Source organism: Oncorhynchus gorbuscha, unplaced genomic scaffold (assembly GCF_021184085.1).
Source record: "Oncorhynchus gorbuscha isolate QuinsamMale2020 ecotype Even-year unplaced genomic scaffold, OgorEven_v1.0 Un_scaffold_1122, whole genome shotgun sequence".
In the NCBI taxonomy this organism is placed as follows: Eukaryota; Metazoa; Chordata; class Actinopteri; order Salmoniformes; family Salmonidae; genus Oncorhynchus; species Oncorhynchus gorbuscha.
Window position 1 is genome coordinate 158536 of NW_025745996.1, and position 23844 is coordinate 182379.

A 23844-nucleotide genomic window follows, 5' to 3' on the forward strand; every position below is an offset into this window, starting at 1 on the left:
AGTCTGTATGTAGTCTGTATGTAGTCTATATGTAGTCTATATGTAGTCTATATGTAGTCTATATGTAGTCTGTATGTAGTCTGTATGTAGTCTCTATGTAGTCTGTATGTAATATATATGTAGTCTGTATGTAGTCTGTATGTAGTCTATATGTAGTCTATATGTAGTCTATATGTAATCTCTATGTAGTCTGTATGTAGTCTGTATGTAATCTATATCTAGTCTGTATGTAGTCTATATGTAATCTGTATGTAATCTCTATGTAGTCTATATGTAGTCTGTATTTAGTCTGTATGTAGTCTGTATTTAGTCTGTATGTAGTCTGTATGTAGTCTGTATGTAGTCTGTATGTAGTCTCTATGTAGTCTATATGTAGTCTATATGTAATCTATATGTAGTCTCTATGTAGTCTCTATGTAGTCTAATGTAATCTCTATGTAATCTCTATGTAATCTCTATGTAATCTCTATGTAGTCTAATGTAATCTCTATGTAATCTATATGTAGTCTATATGTAGTCTATATGTAGTCTATATATTTATCTTCCTCCTCAGACTCAGATGGGGAGTCATATTATATGTAATCTATATGTAGTCTATATGTAATCTATATGTAATCTGTATGTAGTCTGTATGTAATCTCCATGTAGTCTGTATGTAGTCTGTATGTAATCTCTATGTAGTCTATATGTAGTCTATATTACTCTATATATTTATCTTCTTCCTCAGACTCAGATGGGGAGTTATATCATATGTCTGTGGATGAGGAGCAGCAACCCTCCGTCATAGAGGAGCTGACTGACGTACACTTCAAGTTTGAAGTCAAAGAGGTACGAAGTGCTTAAAAAAATAAAATAAATTCTCTAATGTTCAAATAACCCCATAATCAAAGCAATACATGTTTCTATTGATGACCCCAGTGGGAGTCGAACGCACAACTCTGGTGTTGCTAAAGCGCTATGCTCTACCAACCGAGCTACACAGGACCACTGTCTAAAGCGCTATGCTACACAGGACCACTGTCTGTCTAAAGCGCTATGCTACACAGGACCACTGTCTGTCGAAAGCGCTATGCTACACAGGACCACTGTCTAAAGCACTATGCTACACAGGACCACTGTCTGTCTAAAGCACTATGCTACACAGGACCACTGTCTGTCTAAAGCGCTATGCTACACAGGACCACTGTCTAAAGCGCTATGCTACACAGGACCACTGTCTAAAGCGCTATGCTACACAGGACCACTGTTTAAAGCGCTATGCTACACAGGACCACTGTCTAAAGCACTATGCTACACAGGACCACTGTCTAAAGCGCTATGCTACACAGGACCACTGTCTAAAGCGCTATGCTACACAGGACCACTGTCTAAAGCGCTATGCTACACAGGACCACTGTCTAAAGCGCTATGCTACACAGGACCACTGTCTATAGCGCTATGCTACACAGGACCACTGTCTAAAGCGCTATGCTACACAGGACCACTGTCTAAAGCACTATGCTACACAGGACCACTGTCTAAAGCGCTATGCTACACAGGACCACTGTCTAAAGCGCTATGCTACACAGGACCACTGTCTAAAGCGCTATGCTACACAGGACCACTGTCTAAAGCGCTATGCTACACAGGACCACTGTCTAAAGCGCTATGCTACACAGGACCACTGTCTAAAGCGCTATGCTACACAGGACCACTGTCTAAAGCGCTATGCTACACAGGACCACTGTCTAAAGCGCTATGCTACACAGGACCACTGTCTAAAGCGCTATGCTACACAGGACCACTGTCTAAAGCGCTATGCTACACAGGACCACTGTCTAAAGCGCTATGCTACACAGGACCACTGTCTAAAGCGCTATGCTACACAGGACCACTGTCTAAAGCGCTATGCTACACAGGACCACTGTCTAAAGCGCTATGCTACACAGGACCACTGTCTAAAGCGCTATGCTACACAGGACCACTGTCTAAAGCGCTATGCTACACAGGACCACTGTCTAACACAGGACCACTGCTAAAGCGCTATGCTACACAGGACCACTGTCTAAAGCGCTATGCTACACAGGACCACTGTCTAAAGCGCTATGCTACACAGGACCACTGTCTGTCTAAAGCGCTATGCTACACAGGACCACTGTCTGTCTAAAGCGCTATGCTACACAGGACCACTGTCTGTCTAAAGCGCTATGCTACACAGGACCACTGTCTGTCTAAAGCGCTATGCTACACAGGACCACTGTCTGTCTAAAGCGCTATGCTACACAGGACCACTGTCTGTCTAAAGCGCTATGCTACACAGGACCACTGTCTGTCTAAAGCGCTATGCTACACAGGACCACTGTCTAAAGCGCTATGCTACACAGGACCACTGTCTAAAGCGCTATGCTACACAGGACCACTGTCTAAAGCGCTATGCTACACAGGACCACTGTCTATAGCGCTATGCTACACAGGACCACTGTCTAAAGCGTTACCATGTTATTCAGGTGTATTTTTGCTGACATTCTCCAGGTGCTGTTGGAGTTGACGCGTCAGGCTGACCAGGAGAACACGCTGTTAGCCCTCAGTGTGTCTCAGCTGGGAGCAGAGGGCAAGATGAGAACCTATGACCTCACCATCACCTCCTACCTCCGTAAAGTAGGCCTGGACTACTGTGAGATACGAGGTACCTGTAACCCTAACTAACTAACCCTAACCCCTGACCTATGACCTCACCATCACCTCCTACCTCCGTAAAGTAGGCCTGGACTACTGTGAGATACGAGGTACCAGTAACCCTAACTAACTAACCCTAACCCCTGACCTATGACCTCACCATCACCTCCTACCTCCGTAAAGTAGGCCTGGACTACTGTGAGATACGAGGTACCAGTAACCCTAACTAACTAACCCTAACCCCTGACCTATGACCTCACCATCACCTCCTACCTCCGTAAAGTAGGCCTGGACTACTGTGAGATACGAGGTACCAGTAACCCTAACTAACTAACCCTAACCCCGGACCTATGACCTCACCATCACATCCTACCTCTGTAAAGTAGGCCTGGACTATTGAGATACGAGGTACCAGTAACCCTAACTAACTAACTAACACTAACCCATGACCTATGACCTCACCCTCACCTCTGTAAAGTAGGCCTGGACTATTGAGATACAAGGTACCAGTAACCCTAACTAACTAACACTAACCCATGACCTATGACCTCACCCTCACCTCTGTAAAGTAGGCCTGGACTATTGAGATACGAGGTACCAGTAACCCTAACTAACACTAACCCATGACCTATGACCTCACCCTCACCTCTGTAAAGTAGGCCTGGACTATTGAGATACGAGGTACCTGTAACCCTAACTAACTAACCCTAACCCCTGACCTATGACCTCACCATCACCTCCATAAAGTAGGCCTGGACTACTGTGAGATCAGAGGTACTGTAGGACCACGGTAGAGACTGTATCTGGGATTAAGTCCTCCACAGAAATGGTAGTAGCAGCCCATGTAGGATGTAGACTGGGCCGTGGTACAGTAGGACCACAATGGTAGTAGCAGCCCATGTAGGATGTAGACTGGGCCGTGGTACAGTAGGACCACAATGGTAGTAGCAGCCCATGTAGGATGTAGACTGGGCCGTGGGATGTCTGTAAACATGAAATTGCTATTATTTATATAAATGTCAACGTCCAACTGATTCTATCCCTCTATAACAGGGATGGGCATATTCAGACATGATTAGTAATGAATGATGTTCATTTCCAGACTCCAACAACCAGCCTCTGCACCTGATCAGCTCCTCAGACAAACACGGCTCAGACCTGCTCAAAGTGGAGTACACCAAAGTAAGTGGACTTTTACTCACTGGGGTCCTTTTGTCCATTCACTCCTTCTGTTGGTCTCAAATCGATATCTTCTCTCTCTCTCTCTCTCTCTCTCTCTCTCTCTCTCTCTCTCTCTCTGTCTCTCTGTCTCTCTGTCTCTCTGTCTCTCTGTCTCTCTGTCTCTCTGTCTCTCTGTCTCTCTGTCTCTCTCTCTGTCTCTCTCTCTGTCTCTCTCTCTGTCTCTCTCTCTGTCTCTCTCTCTGTCTCTCTCTCTGTCTCTCTCTCTGTCTCTCTCTCTGTCTCTCTCTCTGTCTCTCTCTCTGTCTCTCTCTCTGTCTCTCTCTCTGTCTCTCTCTCTGTCTCTGTCTCTGTGTCTCTGTCTCTGTCTCTGTCTCTGTCTCTGTCTCTGTCTCTGTCTCTGTCTCTGTCTGTGTCTCTGTCTGTGTCTCTGTCTCTCTGTCTCTCTCTCTCTCTCTCTCTCTCTCTCTGTCTCTCTGTCTCTCTGTCTCTCTGTGTCTCTGTGTCTCTCTGTCTCTGTCTCTCTGTCTCTCTCTCTGTCTCTGTCTCTCTGTCTCTCTCTCTGTCTCTGTCTCTCTGTCTCTCTCTCTGTCTCTCTCTGTCTCTCTCTGTCTCTGTCTCTGTCTCTGTCTCTCTCTCTGTCTCTGTCTCTGTCTCTCTGTGTCTCTCTCTCTGTCTCTGTCTCTGTCTCTGTCTCTCTCTCTGTCTCTGTCTCTCTCTGTCTCTGTCTCTCTCTCTGTCTCTGTCTCTCTGTCTCTGTCTCTGTCTCTCTCTCTGTCTCTCTCTCTGTCTCTCTCTCTGTCTCTCTCTCTGTCTCTCTCTCTGTCTCTCTCTCTGTCTCTCTCTCTGTCTCTCTCTCTGTCTCTCTCTCTGTCTCTCTCTCTGTCTCTCTCTCTGTCTCTCTCTCTGTCTCTGTCTCTGTCTCTGTCTCTGTCTCTGTCTCTGTCTCTGTCTCTGTCTCTCTGTCTCTCTCTCTGTCTCTGTCTCTGTCTCTGTCTCTCTCTCTGTCTCTCTCTCTGTCTCTCTCTCTGTCTCTCTCTCTGTCTCTGTCTCTGTCTCTCTCTCTCTCTCTCTCTCTCTCGATACGGTACGATATCTTATTTTAGAAAGAAAAATCCCAATATTTGTATCGTTGGGTCTCTCTTTCTATGGAAATCTTATATGAGCTAAGCGGTCGTTTTTCCAGAGCAGGAAGTGTTTGTGGGAATTAACGACATCCTATCCCTTCCTACAGGCTGATATCAACGGTCCTAATTTCCAGACAACGTTTGACAACACTGAGCAAAACCTGAAGGTATGTGATATGAATTGGTAGTGTTTTTTTTATTTTTTATTTTTTTCCTGAGTAACCAAGGTAACCGCTGATTTCTTATTGCGACGGTATTTTGTCCCCCTGTCCCCTAACACATCTCCTCGTCACCACGTATTGTTTTGCTCCACAGTATTTCTATAGAGCCAGTTCTATGTTAACCACAGTATTTCTATAGAGCCAGTTCTATGTTAACCACAGTATTTGTATAGAGCCAGTTCTATGTTAACCACAGTATTTCTATAGAGCCAGTTCTATGTTAACCACAGTATTTGTATAGAGCCAGTTCTATGTTAACCACAGTATTTCTATAGAGCCAGTTCTATGTTAACCACAGTATTTGTATAGAGCCAGTTCTATGTTAACCACAGTATTTCTATAGAGCCAGTTCTATGTTAACCACAGGCGGCAGGGTAGCTCTCTAGTGGTTAGAGTGTTGGACTAGTAACCGAAAGGTTGCAAGTTTGAATCCCCGAGCTGACAAGGTACAAATCTGTCGTTCTGCCCCTGAACAGGCAGTTAACCCACTGTTCCTAGGCCGTCATTGAAAATAAGAATTTGTTCTTAACTGACTTGCCTGGTTAAATAAAGGTAAAATAAATAAAAAATGTATAGAGCCAGTTCTATGCTAACCACAGTATTTCTATAGAGCCAGTTCTATGCTAACCACAGTATTTGTATAGAGCCAGTTCTATGTTAACCACAGTATTTCTATAGAGCCAGTTCTATGCTAACCACAGTATTTGTATAGAGCCAGTTCTATGTTAACCACAGTATTTCTATAGAGCCAGTTCTATGTTAACCACAGTATTTGTATAGAGCCAGTTCTATGTTAACCACAGTATTTCTATAGAGCCAGTTCTATGTTAACCACAGTATTTGTATAGAGCCAGTTCTATGTTAACCACTTCCTCAACGACTCTTTATGGTGCTTTCTAAGAGCAGGAAGCTGCCCTCTCATTGGTTACCCAGCTATAGATCTACAGAGGATGGAGTGAGAGTAGGGTCCTTTCCAGGAAGCTGCCCTCATTGGTTACCTAGCTATAGAGGATGGAGTGAGAGTAGGGTCCTTTCCAGGAAGCTGCCCTCTCATTGGTTACCCAGCTATAGAGGATGGAGTGAGAGCAGGGTGCTGCCCTCTCATTGGTTACCCAGCTATACATCTATAGAGGATGGAGTGAGAGCATTTAGAGTGAGAGCAGGGTCCTTAGTCTCAGTTCTAATCAGTCCTCCTAGAATTCAGTCCTTAGTCTCAGTTCTAATGAGTCCTCCTAGAATTCAGTCCTTAGTCTCAGTTCTAATCAGTCCTCCTAGAATTCAGTCCTTAGTCTCAGTTCTAATGAGTCCTCCTAGAATTCAGTCCTTCGTCTCAGTTCTAATGAGTCCTCCTAGAATTCAGTCCTTAGTCTCAGTTCTAATCAGTCCTCCTAGAATTCAGTCCTTAGTCTCAGTTCGAATCAGTCCTCCTAGAATTCAGTCCTTAGTCTCAGTTCGAATCAGTCCTCCTAGAATTCAGTCCTTAGTCTCAGTTCGAATCAGTCCTCCTAGAATTCAGTCCTTAGTCTCAGTTCGAATCAGTCCTCCTAGAATTCAGTCCTTAGTCTCAGTTCAATCAGTCCTCCTAGAATTCAGTCCTTAGTCTCAGTTCGAATCAGTCCTCCTAGAATTCAGTCCTTAGTCTCAGTTCGAATCAGTCCTCCTAGAATTCAGTCCTTAGTCTCAGTTCGAATCAGTCCTCCTAGAATTCAGTCCTTAGTCTCAGTTCGAATCAGTCCTCCTAGAATTCAGTCCTTAGTCTCAGTTCGAATCAGTCCTCCTAGAATTCAGTCCTTAGTCTCAGTTCGAATCAGTCCTCCTAGAATTCAGTCCTTAGTCTCAGTTCTAATCAGTCCTCCTAGAATTCAGTCCTTAGTCTCAGTTCTAATCAGTCCTCCTAGAATTCAGTCCTTAGTCTCAGTTCTAATCAGTCCTTCTAGAATTCAGTCCCTGGCGTGTCAAATTGCTGCAGAGGGAGTTACACAGTTGGGTTGAAGTTGTTTAAGCTCTGCCTTAAAAAACAAAAATATAGGTTTTTGAATCAATACTAGTCTTTGTGTTGGCACACGTCTGGTTTTCACTCAGCTATTTCAGAACCAACGTGAGAAAAACAGAAATCCATAATAATCTTTAATGACATAGGTTAATCACTTTCCAGTCCTGTTTTACAGCTCCGTTTTAGTGTGGTGGCTGAGAAGGTTACTGGTGTTTGTGGAGGGCTGAGAAAAGGTTATAGGTGTTTGTCAGAGACCTTAGTCATGCAGCCTTTGCCTTGGACACTCACTCACTCACTCACTCACTCACTCACTCACTCACTCACTCACTCACTCACTCACTCACTCACTCACTCACTCACTCACACACGCACACGCACACACACACACTCTCTCCCGCTCTCTCCCATGGCCTCACACTGTGCAGTGATCCCTGAATAGACTTGATGATCTTGTTGCCATGTTGATATCAAGTCATTATGTTATGGATGTTGGATGAAAGGCCACAGGTTTACTGGATAAAATATATATATAGGATATAATTTTCTGAATCTTCCTTTTTTTAAATCTTAATAAATATCTCCCATGATAGGCTCATGTTAATAAACAGTTCAAGGAGAGTCATTGTAGTATTAGGATTGTGGGATCAGCAGTATGTCCCCAGTAGGATCCTAGTAGTAGTTAGACCCTAGAGTAGGATCCTAGTAGTAGTTAGACCCTAGAGTAGGATCCTAGTAGTAGTTAGACCCTAGAGTAGGATCCTAGTAGTGGTTAGACCCTAGAGTAGGATCCTAGTAGTGGTTAGACCCTAGAGTAGGATCCTAGTAGTGGTTAGACCCTAGAGTAGGATCCTAGAATAGTATCCTAGTAGTAGTTAGACCCTAGAGTAGGATCCTAGTAGTAGTTAGACCCTAGAGTAGGATCCTAGTAGTAGTTAGACCCTAGAGTAGGATCCTAGTAGTAGTTAGACCCTAGAGTAGGATCCTAGTAGTAGTTAGACCCTAGAGTAGGATCCTAGTAGTAGTTAGACCCTAGAGTAGGATCCTAGTAGTAGTTAGACCCTAGAGTAGGATCCTAGTAGTAGTTAGACCCTAGAGTAGGATCCTAGTAGTGGTTAGAACCTAGAGTAGGATCCTAGTAGTGGTTAGACCCTAGAGTAGGACCCTAGAGTAGGATCCTAGTAGTAGTTGGACCCTAGAGTAGGATCCTAGTAGTAGTTAGACCCTAGAGTAGGATCCTAGTAGTAGTTAGACCCTAGAGTAGGATCCTAGTAGTAGTTAGACCCTAGAGTAGGATCCTAGTAGTAGTTAGACCCTAGAGTAGGATCCTAGTAGTAGTTAGACCCTAGAGTAGGATCCTAGTAGTAGTTAGACCCTAGAGTAGGATCCTAGTAGTAGTTAGACCCTAGAGTAGGATCCTAGTAGTAGTTAGACCCTAGAGTAGGATCCTAGTAGTAGTTAGACCCTAGAGTAGGATCCTAGTAGTAGTTAGACCCTAGAGTAGGATCCTAGTAGTAGTTAGACCCTAGAGTAGGATCCTAGTAGTAGTTAGACCCTAGAGTAGGATCCTAGTAGTAGTTAGACCATAGAGTAGGATCCTAGTAGTAGTTAGACCCTAGAGTAGGATCCTAGTAGTAGTTAGACTCAGTAGTTGTAGTAGGATCATAGTAGTAGTTAGACTCGGTAGTTCTAGTAGGATCCTAGTAGTAGGTATCTGTATTGATGTAGTTTTAGTGGGATCCTAGTAGTAGTTCTAGTAGTAGGTATCTGTATTGATGTAGTTCTAGTAGGATCCTAGTAGTAGGTATCTGTATTGATGTAGTTCTAGTAGGATCCTAGTAGTAGGTATCTGTATTTATGTAGTTCTAGTAGGTATCTGTATTGATGTAGTTCTAGTGGGATCCTAGTAGTAGGTATCTGTAGGTGACTCAGTAGTTCTAGTAGTATGTATATGTATTGATGTAGTTCTAGTAGGATCCTAGTAGTAGGTATCTGTATTGATGTAGTTCTAGTAGGATCCTAGTAGTAGGTATCTGTATTTATGTAGTTCTAGTAGGTATCTGTATTGATGTAGTTCTAGTGGGATCCTAGTAGTAGGTATCTGTATTGATGTAGTTCTAGTAGTAGGTATCTGTATTGATGTAGTTCTAGTGGGATCCTAGTAGTAGGTATCTGTATTGATGTAGTTCTAGTGGGATCCTAGTAGTAGGTATCTGTATTGATGTAGTTCTAGTAGTAGGTATCTGTATTGATGTAGTTCTAGTAGTAGGTATCTGTATTGATGTAGTTCTAGTAGTAGGTATCTGTATTGATGTAGTTCTAGTAGTAGGTATCTGTATTGATGTAGTTCTAGTAGTAGGTATCTGTATTGATGTAGTTCTAATGGGATCCTAGTAGTAGGTATCTGTATTGATGTAGTTCTAGTAGTAGGTATCTGTATTGATGTAGTTCTAGTGGGATCCTAGTAGTAGGTATCTGTATTGATGTAGTTCTAGTGGGATCCTAGTAGTAGGTATCTGTATTGATGTAGTTCTAGTAGTAGGTATCTGTATTGATGTAGTTCTAGTAGTAGGTATCTGTATTGATGTAGTTCTAGTAGTAGGTATCTGTATTGATGTAGTTCTAGTGGGATCCTAGTAGTAGGTATCTGTATTGATGTAGTTCTAGTGGGATCCTAGTAGTAGGTATCTGTATTGATGTAGTTCTAATGGGATCCTAGTAGTAGGTATCTGTATTGATGTGTCTCAGTCGTTCTAGTTGTATTGATTACGTATTAATATGTATTGGTACAGTATTTAACATGAATGGTTGTATCTCCAGGTGGAGTTGTCGTCTCTAGACTTTCTCCTCCACACCAAAGCGCTCCTCTCCACCATCAACTATCTGAACACAGCCGTACCCCAGGAGCTGACAGCCTCCAAGGACAGAGAGGCCAAGAAACAGGTGGAGAAGGCTGGACAGGGGAAGACAGGTATACATTATGTTATACTATAATATACTTATATATATATATATATATATATAAGTATAATATACTTTAATATACTACAATATACTGTACTGTTCTATAATTTACTATACTAAAATATCTAATGCTCTACTATAATATACCATAATATACCATAATATACTGTAATATAATATACTGTAATATACTATAATATACAGTAATATACTATAATATACCATACTGTATATAATATACCATACCATACGGGACTATACTATACCCTACTATAATATACTATACTGTAATATACTATAATATACAATAATATACTATAATATACCATAATGTATATAATATACCATACGGTACTATACTATACTATAATATACCATACTGTACTATAATATAATATACCATACTGTACTATACTATAATATACTATAATATACTGTAATATACTTTACCATATTATACTGTGCCATACTATAATTGACATACTTTAATGTACTATAATACACCAGTCTGTACTATATTTAGTACTATATTACACCAGTCTGTACTATATTTAGTACTATAATACACCAGTCTGTACTATATTTAGTACTATATTACACCAGTCTGTACTATATTTAGTACTATAATACACCAGTCTGTACTATATTTAGTACTATAATACACCAGTCTGTACTATATTTAGTACTATAATACACCAGTCTGTACTATATTTAGTACTATAATACACCACTCTGTACTATATTTAGTGTATGTTGGGCACCACATGGCCATTAAAGACTAGTATTATTAATGTCGTTTCGTTGTCCTCCTCCTTCAGTGTCGAAAGGACCAACAAACAGCAATGTGTTCACCTTCAAACTGTCTGCTGAACTGGGTTCCTTCCGTGTGGAGGTGTGTGATGACCGGCGGAACATCGCTGACATCACAATACAAGGTAAGATGTGACCAATCATCTGAAAGGAGACTTATTATTTTTTTGTGGGGGCGGGGGGAGGAGTTATGCTGCTTATAAACTTACTTATCCAGTTTTGGAAAATGTCCTTCCAACGTTTATTTCAGTTATCTCTGCATGTCATTTACATACTGTGTATTGACTGTGTATTGACTGTGTATTGACTGTGTATTGACTGTGTATTGACTGTGTATTGACTGTGTATTGACAGTGTATTGACAGTGTATTGACAGTGCATTGACTGTGTATTGACTGTGTGTTGACTGTGTGTTGACTGTGTGTTGACTGTGTGTTGACTGTGTGTTGACTGTGTGTTGACTGTGTGTTGACAGTGTATTGACAGTGTATTGACAGTGCATTGACTGTGTATTGACTGTGTGTTGACTGTGTGTTGACTGTGTGTTGACTGTGTGTTGACTGTGTGTCGACTGTGTGTCGACTGTGTATTGACTGATCTGTCGTCAGGTATTGACAGTGTATTGACAGTGTATTGACAGTGTATTGACAGTGTATTGACAGTGTATTGACAGTGTGTTGACAGTGTATTGACAGTGTGTTGACAGTGTGTTGACTGTGTGTTGACTGTGTATTGACTGATCTGTCGTCAGGTATTGTCAGTGTATTGTCAGTGTATTGTCAGTGTATTGTCAGTGTATTGTCAGTGTATTGTCAGTGTATTGACAGTGTATTGACTGTGTATTGACTGTGTATTGACTGTGTATTGACTGATCTGTCGGCAGGTATTGACAGTGTATTGACAGTGTATTGACAGTGTATTGACAGTGTATTGACAGTGTATTGACTGATCTGTCGGCAGGTATTGACAGTGTATTGACAGTGTATTGACAGTGTATTGACAGTGTATTGACAGTGTATTGACAGTGTATTGACTGTGTATTGACTGTGTATTGACAGTGTATTGTCAGTGTATTGTCAGTGTATTGACAGTGTATTGACAGTGTATTGACAGTGTATTGACAGTGTATTGACAGTGTATTGACTGTGTATTGACTGATCTGTATTGACTGATTGACAGTATATTGACTGTGTATTGACAGTGTATTGACAGTGTATTGACAGTGTATTGACAGTGTATTGACAGTGTATTGACAGTATATTGACTGTGTATTGACAGTGTATTGACTGATCTGTCGGCAGGTATTGACAGTGTATTGACAGTGTATTGACAGTGTATTGACAGTGTATTGACAGTGTATTGACTGTGTATTGACAGTGTATTGACTGATCTGTCGGCAGGTATTGACAGTGTATTGACAGTGTATTGACAGTGTATTGACAGTGTATTGACAGTGTATTGACAGTGTATTGACAGTGTATTGACAGTATATTGACTGTGTATTGACAGTGTATTGACTGATCTGTCGGCAGGTATTGACAGTGTATTGACAGTGTATTGACAGTGTATTGACAGTGTATTGACAGTGTATTGACTGTGTATTGACAGTGTATTGACTGATCTGTCGGCAGGTATTGACAGTGTATTGACAGTGTATTGACAGTGTATTGACAGTGTATTGACAGTGTATTGACTGTGTATTGACTGTGTATTGACTGTGTATTGACAGTGTATTGACAGTGTATTGACAGTGTATTGACAGTGTATTGACAGTGTATTGACAGTGTATTGACTGTGTATTGACTGTGTATTGACTGTGTATTGACTGTGTATTGACTGTGTATTGACTGTGTATTGACTGTGTATGGACTGTGTATGGACAGTGTATGGACAGTGTATGGACAGTGTATGGACAGTGTATGGACAGTGTATGGACAGTGTATGGACAGTGTATGGACTGTGTATGGACTGTGTATTGACAGTGTATTGACTGATCTGTGGACAGGTATTGACAGTGAATTGACTGTGTATTGACTGTGTATTGACTGATCTGTCGGCAGGTATTGACAGTGTATTGACAGTGTATTGACAGTATATTGACTGTGTATTGACAGTGTATTGACTGATCTGTCGGCAGGTATTGACAGTGTATTGACAGTGTATTGACAGTGTATTGACAGTGTATTGACAGTGTATTGACAGTGTTGACTGTGTATTGCCTGTGTATTGCCTGTGTATTGCCTGTGTATTGGCTGTGTATTGGCTGTGTATTGACAGTGTATTGACAGTGTATGGACAGTGTATGGACAGTGTATGGACAGTGTATGGACAGTGTATGGACAGTGTATGGACAGTGTATGGACAGTGTATGGACAGTGTATGGACAGTGTATGGACTGTGTATTGACTGTGTATTGACTGTGTATTGACTGTGTATTGACAGTGTATTGACAGTGTATTGACAGTGTATTGACAGTGTATTGACAGTGTATTGACAGTGTATTGACAGTGTATTGACAGTGTATGGACAGTGTATGGACAGTGTATGGACTGTGTATGGACAGTGTATTGACTGATCTGTCGGCAGGTATTGACAGTGAATTGACTGTGTATTGACTGTGTATTGACTGTGTATTGACTGTGTATTGCCTGTGTATTGCCTGTGTATTGACAGTGTATTGGCTGTGTATTGACTGTGTATTGACTGTGTATTGGCTGTGTATTGACTGTGTATTGACTGTGTATTGACTGATCTGTCGGCAGGTATTGATGGGTCGGTGCTGGTCCAGGCCAAAGAGACAATGGTGTTCGCCAGGCTCAGGGACATAGTGGTGCTGGATGTCGACCCCAAAACCATCCACAAAAAGGTTATTTTTATTTTTTATTGATAACTCTACTTTTTTTTGGTTTGTTTAGGTACTATTTTTATATATTTATTTATTTTACCTTTATTTTACCTTTATTTTACCAGGCAAGTCAGTTAAGAACAAATTCTTATTTTCAATGACGGCCTGGGAACAGTGTGTTAACAGCCTACACCATTTTCTGTTATTACACGCATCGTTAGTGAGCTGAAGGGGTAGTTTGTAGTAATGTGGTCCGTTTTAATTTACAAGGGAGAGACTGTATCATCGTCATACTGTACTGTCCTGGTGTGATCCTGTAGGCCGTCTCCATGGTGGGCGAGGAGGTGTTCAGCTTTCAGATGTCCCTGTATCCCAACGCTACGGAGGGAGAGGGTTACTCAGACACCTCCAAGGTGGACGGGAAGGTTACCATGAGGCTGGGCTGCATCCAGATCGTCTATCTGCACAAGTTCCTCATGTCTCTACTGGTGAGGAGAACCTCAGGGATGGGTATATCGAGAGCTGACAACAGGGTAGGGCTCAATTCCGTTATCAATTCCAGATCAATACAGGAAGTACACAGAAATTCCAATGACCTTGAATGCTTTTCAATCGAGGTTAAAATAAAAAATAAAAAATGGAATTCAAGTGTTGTTTACTTTCTGAATTGACTGGAATTGAAATGGAATTGGTCCTAACTGGAGAGGACATGTTGATATATCAACTTCCCCACTGAGTGGAACATGGTTTAATACCGTGCATGAGGGTTATGTCTGTGTCAGTTTCCTACACGCGGATGAAGCCTCTTCCTCCACTAAAACGTACTTTTTAATGGAGATTCTCTAAAGGTCATGATCTTAAATAGGTCCTCATCTTGGTCCAGGAAACCAGCTCTTTATGTTGCAGGGGAACGTTATTAGGATGTTTTGGTCGATTGGAGTCCTTTCATGTTACCAGGAAGCCTTAAAACATGATTTTAATTTCTTAAAAGTCTGTTTCCTTTATTACTCTTTATATTTATCCTGTTATGTATTTGTTTATCTTTTGGTCTGTAAATCTGTGGTGTTTTCTCCAGGCCTCTTATAGCTACCAGTGTCCTCAGTATCTGTAAATCTGTGGTGTTTTCTCCAGGCCTCTTATAGCTACCAGTGTCCTCAGTATCTGTAAATCTGTGGTGTTTTCTCCAGGCCTCTTATAGCTACCAGTGTCCTCAGTATCTGTAAATCTGTGGTGTTTTCTCCAGGCCTCTTATAGCTATCAGTGTCCTCAGTATCTGTAAATCTGTGGTGTTTTCTCCAGGCCTCTTATAGCTACCAGTGTCCTCAGTATCTGTAAATCTGTGGTGTTTTCTCCAGGCCTCTTATAGCTACCAGTGTCCTCAGTATCTGTAAATCTGTGGTGTTTTCTCCAGGCCTCTTATAGCTACCAGTGTCCTCAGTATCTGTAAATCTGTGGTGTTTTCTCCAGGCCTCTTATAGCTATCAGTGTCCTCAGTATCACTCTCCTTATGAGGTACAGATTATGGCATGTTTTATAGCACTAAACTACAGATTATGGCATGCAGCTCTAAAATACAGATTATGGCACGCAGCACAGCACTAAACTACAGATTATGGCATGCAGCTCTAAACTACAGATTATGGCACGCAGCACAGCACTAAACTACAGATTATGGCACGCAGCACTAAACTACAGATTATGGCACGCAGCACTAAACTACAGATTATGGCACGCAGCACAGCACTAAACTACAGATTATGGCACGCAGCACTAAACTACAGATTATGGCACGCAGCACAGCTCTAAACTACAGATTATGGCACGCAGCACAGCTCTAAACTACAGATTATGGCACGCAGCACAGCACTAAACTACAGATTATGGCACGCAGCGCAGCACTAAACTACAGATTATGGCACGCAGCACAGCACTAAACTACAGATTATGGCACGCATCGCAGCACTAAACTACAGATTATGGCACGCAGCACAGCACTAAACTACAGATTATGGCATGCAGCTCTAAACTACAGATTATGGCACGCAGCACAGCTCTAAACTACAGATTATGACACGCAGCACAGCACTAAACTACAGATTATGGCACGCAGCACAGCACTAAACTACAGATTATGGCACGCAGCACAGCACTAAACTACAGATTATGGCACGCATCGCAGCACTAAACTACAGATTATGGCATGCATTGCAGCACTAAACTACAGATTATGGCATGCAGCACAGCACTAAACTACAGATTATGGCATGCAGCACTAAACTACAGATTATGGCACGCAGCACAGTACTAAACTACAGATTATGGCACGCAGCACAGCTCTAAACTACAGATTATGGCACACAGCACAGCACTAAACTACAGATTATGGCACGCAGCACAGCTCTAAACTACAGATTATGGCACGCAGCACAGCACTAATCTACAGATTATGGCACGCATCGCAGCACTAAACTACAGATTATGGCATGCAGCTCTAAACTACAGATTATGGCATGCAGCTCTAATCTACAGATTATGGCACGCAGCGCAGCACTAAACTACAGATTATGGCATGCATCGCAGCACTAAACGACAGATTATGGCACGCAGCACAGCACTAAACTACAGATTATGGCACGCAGCACAGCACTAAACTACAGATTATGGCACGCAGCACAGCACTAAACTACAGATTATGGCACGCATCGCAGCACTAAACTACAGATTATGGCATGCATCGCAGCACTAAACTACAGATTATGGCACGCAGCGCAGCACTAAACTACAGATTATGGCACGCAGCGCAGCACTAAACTACAGATTATGGCATGCAGCACAGCACTAAACTACAGATTATGGCACGCAGCACAGCTCTAAACTACAGATTATGGCACGCAGCACAGCACTAAACTACAGATTATGGCACGCAGCACAGCACTAAACTACAGATTATGGCACGCAGCACAGCACTAAACTACAGATTATGGCATGCAGCTCTAAACTACAGATTATGGCATGCAGCTCTAAACTACAGATTATGGCACGCAGCACAGCACTAAACTACAGATTATGGCATGCAGCACTAAACTACAGATTATGGCACGCAGCACAGCACTAAACTAGCTAGCTCATCCCCCTCCAACTCCTCCTTGTGCGTTTTTAAGTCGATGGTTGTGTGGGCGAAACCATAAAAACGAAAAGCATTCCTAGTTGCCATGCAGATACCTAGTTGCCATGCAGATACCTAGTTGCCATGCAGATACCTAGTTGCCATGCAGATACCTACATGAAAGCAGCAGAGAGGAAGTGGTAATTCAGTCCGGTAGTTTTTCAAGAGGTAGTCGGCGTTTCGGGTCCAAGCTTCACTGTTTTATGGCTGTGTTTTCAGAGCTCTCATCTCTAAGATATGACCCCATTTAACAGCGCTGACAGGTTATAGTCTGACAAATGGTCCCTTTATACAAACCAGGAAGTTAATCAGCATGATACAGCAGACCCCTCTCTCAATGAAAGATCTATTTATATAGAGAAGAGACAGAGTAGTTACTATATAATTACTATAGATATATTTATATAGAGAAGAGACAGAGTAGTTACTATATAATTACTATAGATATATTTATATAGAGAAGAGACAGAGTAGTTACTATATAATTACTATAGATATATTTATATAGAGAAGAGACAGAGTAGTTACTATATAATTACTATAGATATATTTATATAGATATATTTATATAGAGTAGAGACAGAGTAGTTACTATAGCTTGATGTGTGATATATTTATATAGAGACAGAGTAGTTACTATAGCTTGATGTGTGATATATTTATATAGAGACAGAGTAGTTACTATAGCTTGATGTGTGATATATTTATATAGAGTAGAGACAGAGTAGTTACTATAGCTTGATGTGTGATATATTTATATAGAGTAGAGACAGAGTAGTTACTATAGCTTGATGTGTGATATATTTATATAGAGTAGAGACAGTAGTTACTATAGCTTGATGTGTGATATATTTATATAGAGTAGAGACAGAGTAGTTACTATAGCTTGATGTGTGATATATTTATATAGAGACAGAGTAGTTACTATAGCTTGATGTGTGATATATTTATATAGAGAAGAGACAGAGTAGTTACTATAGCTTGATGTGTGATATATTTATATAGAGACAGAGTAGTTACTATAGCTTGATGTGTGATATATTTATATAGAGTAGAGACAGAGTAGTTACTATAGCTTGATGTGTGATATATTTATATAGAGACAGAGTAGTTACTATAGCTTGATGTGTGATATATTTATATAGAGAGAGACAGAGTAGTTACTATAGCTTGATGTGTGATATATTTATATAGAGACAGAGTAGTTACTATAGCTTGATGTGTGATATATTTATATAGAGACAGAGTAGTTACTATAGCTTGATGTGTAATATATTTATATAGAGACAGAGTAGTTACTATAGCTTGATGTGTAATATATTTATATAGAGAGAGACAGAGTAGTTACTATAGCTTGATGTGTGATATATTTATATAGAGACAGAGTAGTTACTATAGCTTGATGTGTGATATATTTATATAGAGAGACAGAGTAGTTACTATAGCTTGATGTGTATATATTTATATAGAGAGAGACAGAGTAGTTACTATAGCTTGATGTGTGATATATTTATATAGAGAGAGACAGAGTAGTTACTATAGCTTGATGTGTGTGTGATATATTTATATAGAGACAGAGTAGTTACTATAGCTTGATGTGTAATATATTTATATAGAGACAGAGTAGTTACTATATAGCTTGATGTGTGATATATTTATATAGAGACAGAGTAGTTACTATAGCTTGATGTGTAATATATTTATATAGAGACAGAGTAGTTACTATAGCTTGATGTGTGATATATTTATATAGAGACAGAGTAGTTACTATAGCTTGATGTGTGATATATTTATATAGAGACAGAGTAGTTACTATAGCTTGATGTGTGATATATTTATATAGAGACAGAGTAGTTACTATAGCTTGATGTGTGATATATTTATATAGAGACAGAGTAGTTACTATAGCTTGATGTGTGATATATTTATATAGAGACAGAGTAGTTACTATAGCTTGATGTGTGATATATTTATATAGAGACAGAGTAGTTACTATAGCTTGATGTGTGATATATTTATATAGAGACAGAGTAGTTACTATAGCTTGATGTGTAATATATTTATATAGAGACAGAGTAGTTACTATAGCTTGATGTGTGATATATTTATATAGAGACAGAGTAGTTACTATAGCTTGATGTGTGATATATTTATATAGAGTAGTGACAGAGTAGTTACTATAGCTTGATGTGTGATATATTTATATAGAGACAGAGTAGTTACTATAGCTTGATGTGTGATATATTTATATAGAGTAGAGACAGAGTAGTTACTATAGCTTGATGTGTGATATATTTATATAGAGACAGAGTAGTTACTATAGCTTGATGTGTGATATATTTATATAGAGACAGAGTAGTTACTATAGCTTGATGTGTGATATATTTATATAGAGACAGAGTAGTTACAGCTTGATGTGTGAGAGACAGAGTTACTATAGCTTGATGTGTGATATATTTATATAGAGACAGAGTAGTTACTATAGCTTGATGTGTAATATATTTATATAGAGACAGAGTAGTTACTATAGCTTGATGTGTGATATATTTATATAGAGACAGAGTAGTTACTATAGCTTGATGTGTGATATATTTATATAGAGACAGAGTAGTTACTATAGCTTGATGTAGAGACAGAGTAGTTACTATAGCTTGATGTGTATATATTTATATAGAGACAGAGTAGTTACTATAGCTTGATGTGTGATATATTTATATAGAGACAGAGTAGTTACTATAGCTTGATGTGTGATATATTTATATAGAGACAGAGTAGTTACTATAGCTTGATGTGTGATATATTTATATAGAGACAGAGTAGTTACTATAGCTTGATGTGTGATATATTTATATAGAGACAGAGTAGTTACTATAGCTTGATGTGTGATATATTTATATAGAGACAGAGTAGTTACTATAGCTTGATGTGTGATATATTTATATAGAGACAGAGTAGTTACTATAGCTTGATGTGTGATATATTTATATAGAGACAGAGTAGTTACTATAGCTTGATGTGTGATATATTTATATAGACAGAGTAGTTACTATAGCTTGATGTGTGATATATTTATATAGAGACAGAGTAGTTACTATAGCTTGATGTGTGATATATTTATATAGAGACAGAGTAGTTACTATAGCTTGATGTGTGATATATTTATATAGAGACAGAGTAGTTACTATAGCTTGATGTGTGATATATTTATATAGAGACAGAGTAGTTACTATAGCTTGATGTGTGATATATTTATATAGAGACAGAGTAGTTACTATAGCTTGATGTGTGATATATTTATAGAGACAGAGTAGTTACTATAGCTTGATGTGTGATATATTTATATAGAGACAGAGTAGTTACTATAGCTTGATGTGTGATATATTTATATAGAGACAGAGTAGTTACTATAGCTTGATGTGTGATATATTTATATAGAGACAGAGTAGTTACTATAGCTTGATGTGTGATATATTTATATAGAGACAGAGTAGTTACTATAGCTTGATGTGTGATATATTTATATAGAGAGAGACAGAGTAGTTACATAGCTTGATGTGTGATATATTTATAGAGACAGAGTAGTTACTATAGCTTGATGTGTGATATATTTATATAGAGACAGAGTAGTTACTATAGCTTGATGTGTGATATATTTATATAGAGACAGAGTAGTTACTATAGCTTGATGTGTGATATATTTATATAGAGTAGAGACAGAGTATATATTTATATAGTTACTATAGCTTGATGTGTGATATATTTATATAGAGTAGAGACAGAGTAGTTACTATAGCTTGATGTGTGATATATTTATATAGAGTAGAGACAGAGTAGTTACTATAGCTTGATGTGTGATATATTTATATAGAGTAGAGACAGAGTGATATATTTATATATTTATATAGAGTAGAGACAGAGTAGTTACTATAGCTTGATGTGTGATATATTTATATAGAGAGAGACAGAGTAGTTACTATAGCTTGATGTGTGATATATTTATATAGAGTAGAGACAGAGTAGTTACTATAGCTTGATGTGTGATATATTTATATAGAGTAGAGACAGAGTAGTTACTATAGCTTGATGTGTGATATATTTATATAGAGACAGAGTAGTTACTATAGCTTGATGTGTGATATATTTATATAGAGTAGAGACAGAGTAGTTACTATAGCTTGATATATATTTATATAGAGACAGAGTAGTTACTATAGCTTGATGTGTGATATATTTATATAGAGTAGAGACAGAGTAGTTACTATAGCTTGATGTGTGATATATTTATATTATAGCTTGATGTGTGATATATTTATATAGAGTAGAGACAGAGTAGTTACTATAGCTTGATGTGTGATTTGTATATACACTATACAGAACCTCAGCGTGTGTTAGTGTCTTCATGGTCTCTGTCTTCATGGTCTCTGTCCTGCTGTGTTAGTGTCTTCATGGTCTCTGTCCTGCTGTGTTAGTGTCTTCATGGTCTCTGTCCTGCTGTGTTAGTGTCTTCATGGTGTCTGTCCTGCTGTGTTAGTGTCTTCATGGTGTCTGTCCTGCTGTGTTAGTGTCTTCATGGTGTCTGTCCTGCTGTGTTAGTGTCTTCATGGTGTCTGTCCTGCTGTGTTAGTGTCTTCATGGTGTCTGTCCTGCTGTGTTAGTGTCTTCATGGTGTCTGTCCTGCTGTGTTAGTGTCTTCATGGTCTCTGTCCTGCTGTGTTAGTGTCTTCATGGTCTCTGTCCTGCTGTGTTAGTGTCTTCATGGTGTCTGTCCTGCTGTGTTAGTGTCTGTCCTGCTGTGTTAGTGTCTGGTCTCTGTCCTGCTGTGTTAGTGTCTTCATGGTGTCTGTCCTGCTGTGTTAGTGTCTTCATGGTGTCTGTCCTGCTGTGTTAGTGTCTTCATGGTCTCTGTCCTGCTGTGTTAGTGTCTTCATGGTCTCTGTCCTGCTGTGTTAGTGTCTTCATGGTGTCTGTCCTGCTGTGTTAGTGTCTTCATGGTGTCTGTCCTGCTGTGTTAGTGTCTTCATGGTGTCTGTCCTGCTGTGTTAGTGTCTTCATGGTGTCTGTCCTGCTGTGTTAGTGTCTTCATGGTCTCTGTCCTGCTGTGTTAGTGTCTTCATGGTCTCTGTCCTTCGCCCCCCTCCAGACTTTTCTGGATAACTTCCAGACGGCCAAAGAGGCGTTGACTGTGGCCACGGCCCACGCAGCAGAGAAGGCGGCCTCCAGCGTCAGAGACTTTGCCCAGAAGAGCTTCCGTCTCTCCATGGACGTCAAGCTGAAGGCCCCTCTCATCGTCGTCCCTCAGTCCTCCACCTCACACAATGCGTTTGTGGTGGACCTGGGGCTCATCACCGTGGGCAACAGTTTCAGTCTGATGTCGGCTGAAGGGTTCTCGCTCCCCGTTGTGTTGGACACCATGGATGTCAAACTCACTCAGCTCAAACTGTCCAGGTATTAGAGGTGTGTGTGTGTGTGTGTGTGTGTGTGTGTGTGTGTGTGTGTGTGTGTGTGTGTGTGTGTGTGTGTGTGTGAACGTTGTCTGTCATTTATTCTTTCATGCTCCTTGGAGCCGGATTGTTAGCGTACTCATTTGAAGTGAGTGTGTGTGTCCTCTGATTGGGTAATCCCACTTCATTCATCTCTCCGTAGGACCACGCTGAAACAAGGCTCCCCACAGACAGACATCGAGATCCTTCAGCCAATCAATTTAGAGTTTCTGGTCAAACGGAACCTGGCCTCTTCCTGGTACAACAAGATCCCTGGAGTAGAGGTTCAAGGAATGCTCAAGTCTATGAATGTAGGTTTACTGACCCTACCACTGACCCTAACACTGACCCTAACACTGACCCTAACACTGACCCTAACACTGACCCTAACACTGACCCTAACACTGACCCTACCACTGACCCTACCACTGACCCTACCACTGACCCTAACACTGACCCTAACACTGACCCTACCACTGACCCTACCACTGACCCTACCCCTGACCCTAACACTGACCCTAACCCTAGAGTACAAGTCCAAGGAGAACTCAAGTCTATGAATGTAGGTTTACTGACCCTACTCCTGACCCCCTAACACTGACCCTGACCCTAACCCTGACCCTAGCCCTAGAGTAACGGTCTAAGGAGAACTCAAGTCTATGAATGTAGGAGCATCTTCCATTGTATTTATTTTCAGAAAAATGTTTCCACTTCCACTGACAGCTGGTGGTTTTCTAGAAACACAGAAGTTGCCTTCTAGGAGAACAGGTCTGCCTAGAAACACAGAAGTTGCCTTCTAGGAGGACAGGTCTGCCTAGAAACACAGAAGTTGCCTTCTAGGAGGACAGGTCTGCCTAGAAACACAGAAGTTGCCTTCTAGGAGAACAGGTCTGCCTAGAAACACAGAAGTTGCCTTCTAGGAGGACAGGTCTGCCTAGAAACACAGAAGTTGCCTTCTAGGAGGACAGGTCTGCCTAGAAACACAGAAGTTGCCTTCTAGTAGGACAGGTCTGCCTAGAAACACAGAAGTTGTCTTCTAGGAGGACAGGTCTGCCTAGAAACACAGAAGTTGCCTTCTAGGAGGACAGGTCTGCCTAGAAACACAGAAGTTGCCTTCTAGGAGGACAGGTCTGCCTAGAAACACAGAAGTTGCCTTCTAGGAGGACAGGTCTGCCTAGAAACACAGAAGTTGCCTTCTAGGAGGACAGGTCTGCCTAGAAACACAGAAGTTGCCTTCTAGGAGGACAGGTCTGCCTAGAAACACATAAGTTGTCTTCTAGGAGGACAGGTCTGCCTAGAAACACAGAAGTTGACTTCTAGTAGGACAGGTCTGCCTAGAAACACAGAAGTTGCCTTCTAGGAGGACAGGTCTGCCTAGAAACACAGAAGTTGCCTTCTAGGAGGACA

General features: G+C 40.6%; 1 protein-coding gene across 1 annotated transcript in view; it reads left to right on the forward strand.

Moving 5' to 3' along the window:
- Positions 1-700: 700 nt before the first annotated feature.
- The window catches only part of LOC124021470 (vacuolar protein sorting-associated protein 13C-like), a 30242-nt gene continuing 7098 nt past the window's right edge, over positions 701-23844 (forward strand). Inside the window, exons 1-10 of the mRNA XM_046336666.1 lie at positions 701-828; positions 2512-2665; positions 3758-3837; positions 5069-5128; positions 9993-10143; positions 10955-11071; positions 13709-13812; positions 14112-14279; positions 22098-22402; positions 22601-22748. Of these exons, the coding sequence (XP_046192622.1) occupies positions 751-828; positions 2512-2665; positions 3758-3837; positions 5069-5128; positions 9993-10143; positions 10955-11071; positions 13709-13812; positions 14112-14279; positions 22098-22402; positions 22601-22748 (1365 nt within the window). The 5' untranslated portion in view covers positions 701-750. The remainder of the gene's footprint in view (positions 829-2511; positions 2666-3757; positions 3838-5068; positions 5129-9992; positions 10144-10954; positions 11072-13708; positions 13813-14111; positions 14280-22097; positions 22403-22600; positions 22749-23844) is intronic.